Source organism: Salvelinus sp. IW2-2015, linkage group LG18 (genome assembly GCF_002910315.2).
Source record: "Salvelinus sp. IW2-2015 linkage group LG18, ASM291031v2, whole genome shotgun sequence".
In the NCBI taxonomy this organism is placed as follows: Eukaryota; Metazoa; Chordata; class Actinopteri; order Salmoniformes; family Salmonidae; genus Salvelinus; species Salvelinus sp. IW2-2015.
Window position 1 is genome coordinate 68,788,002 of NC_036858.1, and position 5,641 is coordinate 68,793,642.

Sequence of the window (5,641 nt, forward strand, 5' to 3'; positions counted from 1 at the left end):
AAAATCGTGCTTTGCCTAATATAAGGAATTTGAAATTACATTTACTTTTGATACTTAAGTATATTTAAAATCAAATACTTTTAGACTTTTAATCAAGTAGTATTTTACTGGGTGACCTTCACAATGACTTGAGTCATTTTCTATTAAGGTATCTTTACTTTTACTCAAGTATGGCAGTTGGGTACTTTTTCCACCACTGGTGTTTAATTTGTTAAGTGTTTGAGATTTTAGAACACTATTAACACCACATAATTCATAACCATTTGGACAACCCTCCCCGGCGTAGGATAATGAACCATGTGTTTTTCATAAAAATTCTTTATTTTGTCACTGGAGCAAAGGACATTGTTGCTTACATTCAGAACACTGGGTCTGAACATGCTGCGGAGTGAGGCATGTGTTGGTGCTCTCAGATAGTAATTTGCTCTGGAAGTTTATGGGTTGCAGAGGCTGTTGTCTTCTCCTGGCTCTTATCCGCGCCCTGTGTGCAGTCTTTATCATTTGACGGTGTGTTGTCTTTCACGCCATTGGGAGTGTTGGAGTAGGTTGCATCTACACTCTCGTAGGGCTCTGATGTCCACTGGAAAAACAATGTAAATAATGTATTAATACAATCTGAAATCTGATACATTATACCAGCTAAAAAGCTAATTTTTGTAGAGGTTCTGACCCATGTCTGATAAGTGTCCTCTACAACTGTTGACATTAAACGCCTACATAGATAACCACAACATTGTTAAATGGTGATATAATTTCAAGAATTAAGCTTAATAAATGCAACTAAATATATTCTGGGGCGGGAGCTCTGGCTTCTACCTGTGTGGCTCTGCTGGTGGACCGGCAGGAGGGTCCACCCATGGCGATGTTGACGCTGCTGGACGACTGCGTGTCCGTGGTGTTACCACCCTCGGCTGCCGACAGGCCAGAGATGACAAGGCCGCTGGAGAAGCTCCTCTTGCCGAACAGCAGACTGAGGGTGGAGCTGGAGGAGGACACCTGGCTTGAGCGGTGGTGGGCTGCAGCCTGGAGCTGGGARCTCAGCTGGCCCCCGGCCGTGGAGAGTCGTGGGACCTGGGAGAAGACAGAGGCGATGGAGGTGTTGAAGGACAGCTGGCTGTTGGAGAGGCGCTGCACCAGGCCATTGGCCGAAGCTGACACCTGCTGACTGTCCAGGATGGGCCCTGACTGGCTGGTGACTGGAGGCCGCTGGCTCTGGGGCTGCACTGAGCGGCTCCGGTACTCTCTCCTCCCTGGATGGATGCACATACAGATAAAACGACCCAGTCTGTGTCAGAACCTAACATGACAGAACCGTGAACATAGCTGTCAGAACCTAACATGGCAGAACCATGAACATAGCTGCGCAAGGCTCTACTTAGACGTGTAATGCTTTCCTGGTAAGGAAACCAATTTAATGTTGTAACTTGGGTGAACTATCCCTTTAAATGTGTGTGCCTCTCCTGTAGAGGACCAAACCTGCAGTGTGCTGCCTATTAGCCTGAGAGGTACTGTTGGGCCTGGCCTGGTACAGACTCAGGCTCTGAGAGGTACTGTTGGGCCTGGCCTGGTACAGACTCAGGCTCTGGGAGGTGATGGAGTTTGGGTTGTGGCTCAGAGAAGAGGAGCCCCCTGCACAGTCCACATCCTCCATGTTCACACCACTGTTACAGCTGGTCAGGTTATCCTTCCGCACCCTACAACACAAACACCCAGTAGGCCTATGTTACCTTTCTAAACACCTTGACAGCTTTATTAAAATGGAGTTAAAACATTTAACTATCACTGAAGGGCAATGAATCKGGATAAAAAAATCTAAATCTGACGTCAAATGAAAACATGTCCCTATAAGTGGTTTACAGTGCAGTGCAGGCCACGCCTCACACTAAACATAAAAAGGCCCATAAGCCTAACAGTAGATGGCAGTTATTCAAATGCGCTGGATACAGCTGAACATGTCGCAGCACTTTAGCCCTATATGGTTTGGGAAGAGTGGTGCTGTCACAGCAGGAAAGGCCCTGATTGGATTCCATCCATAGGGGAGCAGAACACAGGCAGACTGACTGATGAAGATGACCCTCTGTTCCCCCTTGGCCTGCCTCCAGCAGCCAGAACTCACCGCAGCCACTTGGACAAGAGCCAGGTCTTGATGCCGTCCAGGCTGAGAGGGCCGCCCCAGATGCTCCTCAGCTGCTTGTGGGTGCCCATGTAGGAGGTGGTGAGGGGGGACACGTACATGGGGTAGCCCAGCGGCTGGTCGCACGACGAGTTGATCATGTTTCGGAGGGCCTGCTTGGAGTTCTGGATGCTGCCGCGCTCTGGGTTGCGGTTGCGTAAGAACACCAGCTCCTGCTGCTGGCCGGCCCACAGGCCCCTAACACACTCCTTATTGATCTAGAGGAGGAGAGGATGAAGAGGGTAGTATTACTGACATCTGAATACACATTACACACCGTCCAACTCCACATTTCTTTACTCTGATTAAATCACCATTTTAATCAACTGGATATGGCAGAACCATTTGGATCAAGTTTCTTTATGTATTAATCAAACCAACAACTCATCCACCCCACACTTCTCACGCTAAACTCGATCAATATGTAGAGTTGATCAGAGTAACTTCATCTCATGTTCCAGACAGCTTGAACAGACAACAATGCTGAATAATTCCAGTTTGACCTATAGTAACATAGCCCCTTCAGTAGATCTGAGATGACTGGATAGGTGCAAGAAATATGGTAATAACTTCTGGATAGATGTAATAACGCCATATTTATCCAATCCTCTAAGATCTACAGAGGTGGCTACGGAGTAGGGGCTTGGAATTCAGCATGTGTTCAGCACAACTGTACAGGTCAAGGATCAGGTTCCCCTTCCCCAATCCTAACCTTAAACATTGGTGGGTGAAATGCAAAACTGACCCAAGATCAGTGTCTAGGGGCAATACCACCCTACACCAGTCATCTCACACGCACCTTGATAACCTTGAAGCTGAGGTGGCGTTTGTAGAGCATGATGATCTTGTACTCGTCCGTGCCGTGCCATGTGTCTCAGTGTGAGCAGAGTGTCCCGGCTGGACAGAACCGCCTTCCTCCAGGCTGGGTCGCTCTCATGGCAGATCACYAGACTGGTCTTGTAGTTACTAATGGCCTCGTACAAGATGGCTGGCTCCTCTGTCTCCTCCAGACATGTAAAGTGGTCCTGAGAGCAACCAAGGAACAAGAGCAGTAAATATATCACCGTGAGGAAAAGCTTTATTACAGGGATTAACTGAACCACTTTAAGGATGGGATTCAATTAACGGAGCATTGTCTACAATTTATTGACCTTTAAAATGTAATTTACGCTTGAGCTTATATCCGCAGCGTTTACAGCACAGGTGGCGCCTTAATAATGAGAGTGAATAGAATAATGGCTGGAATGGCATAAATGGAACAGTATCAAACACAGTTTCAATGTGCTTGATACTATTCCATTCATTCCATTACAGCCATAAATATAACCAGTCCTCCCCTCACCAGCCTCCTGTGGTTTACAGTGAATTGCACCTTTTAAAGGCAATTTTCCCAGATATTTGCGGGAATCGTATTCATAATAAAAGCAGCTCAAGGGTAAATTACCTTTAAAAGTCAAGTGCAGTGCACTTATCGACAGTGTGCCACCTGGCTTATATTTGCAACACCAATGTACATCAAGGTACACGTGCAGTCCACTGAGAAAGCACAGGAAAAGCTCAAGGTTAAATGTACAGTTACCTACATATTCTACTTCAATAAGGGAGAAAGTGAGCAAATGCTATTGTCTTCAAGGTAGAATATTGTGAATACCTGATGGAGCTTGAGACTCATCCTCACGCCTGGGACCACCACTTTCTGCAGCAGATCCATGTCTGTGAACACCCACTCATCTTTAGTAGCGATACGGAAGTCTCCTTTGAACAGAGTGTTGAACCCACACAAGAACGACTCCAAACTGAATTAGAGACACAGAGAAAGGGAGCATTGTGAAGGTTTTTATCACATTACAGCAACAGAGGGATAGAATTTGGAGACTCACATCACGTATCACTGTGATACAACAGAGAGCCATAGCTGCCCCCTTATGGAATATCAATGAAACTACAGCTCATTGTGGATTGATGTGTTATTTCGTTCCTGGAGGGTAATAAAACCCCATATATAACACAACATCCCTGGAGGGTAAAAAAAACATATATAACACAACATCCATGGAGGGTAATAAAACCCCATATATAACACAACATCCCTGGAGGGTAATAMAAACCCATATATAACACAACATCCCTGGAGGGTATTAAAACCCCATACATAACACAACATGTCTGGAGGGTAAAAACCCCATACATAACACAACATCCCTGGAGGGTAATAAAAGCCCAAATATAACACAACATGTCTGGAGGGTAATAAAACCCCATATATAACACAGCATCCCTGGGGGGAAATAAAACCCATATATAACACAACAGAACATCCCTGGGGGGTATAAAACCCCATATATAACACAACATCCTGGAGGGTAATAAAACCCATATATAACACAGCATCCCTGGGGGGAATAAAACCATATATAACACAACAGAAACATCCTGGGGGGGGGGGTATTAAAAACCCATATATAACACAACACAACATCCCTGGAGGGTAATAAAACCCCATATATAACACAACATGCCTGGAGGGTAATAAAAGCCCATATATAACACAACACAACATCCCTGTAGGGTAATAAAACCCCATATATAACACAACACAATATCCCTGTAGGGTAATAAAACCCCATATATAACACAACATCCCTGTACGGTAATAAAACTCCATATATAACACAACATGTCTGGAGGGTAATAAAACCCCATATACAACACAACATGTCTGGAGGGTAATAAAACCACATATACAACACACCATGTCTGGAGGGTAATAAAACCCCATATTTAACACAACACAACATCCACGGAGGCTAATAAAACCCCATATATAACACAATATGTCTGGAGGGCAATAAAACCACATATATAACACAACACAACATCCCTGGAGGGTAATAAAACCCCATATATAACACAAGACACCATCCATGGAGGGTAATAAAAACCCATATATAACACAACATCCCTGGAGGGTATTAAAACCCCATACATAATACAACATGTCTGGAGGGTAATAAAACCCCATATACAACACAACATGTCTGGAGGGTAATAAAACCCCATATACAACACAACATCCCTGGAGGGTAATAAAAGCCCATACATAACACAACATCCCTGGGGGGTATTAAAACCCCATATATAACACAACACAACATCCCTGTAGGGCACATATGTCAGAGTCAAGGCCCGCGGGCCACATCCGGCCCGCGAGAAGGTTTTTTACGGCCCCTGGGATGATCTTGATTTATTATTAGAACCGGCCCGCAGACCGCAGCAAGCCGGCAGCCCGCAGATCTTTTACACGCACCAATACTACATTTCCCACAATGCAACGGTGACGCACCGAGCAGTAGGCTGCTTCATTTCAATATTTATTGGCACAGCAGTCGTCAGCATCACAGTAAAATTAACTTTCAGATACCCATCAAAAATGGCAAAACGGAAGGTGGACACTGAGAACCGGGGGTT

General features: G+C 45.1%; 1 protein-coding gene across 1 annotated transcript in view; it reads right to left on the reverse strand.

Annotated features, from left to right (window-relative positions):
• Positions 1-331: 331 nt before the first annotated feature.
• The window catches only part of LOC111978009 (pecanex-like protein 2), a 56,967-nt gene continuing 51,657 nt past the window's right edge, over positions 332-5,641 (reverse strand). The window contains 7 exon segments of the mRNA XM_070448666.1: positions 332-580; positions 817-1,250; positions 1,477-1,694; positions 2,117-2,391; positions 2,973-3,036; positions 3,038-3,198; positions 3,825-3,969. Coding sequence (XP_070304767.1) covers positions 410-580; positions 817-1,250; positions 1,477-1,694; positions 2,117-2,391; positions 2,973-3,036; positions 3,038-3,198; positions 3,825-3,969 — 1,468 coding nt within the window. The 3' untranslated portion in view covers positions 332-409.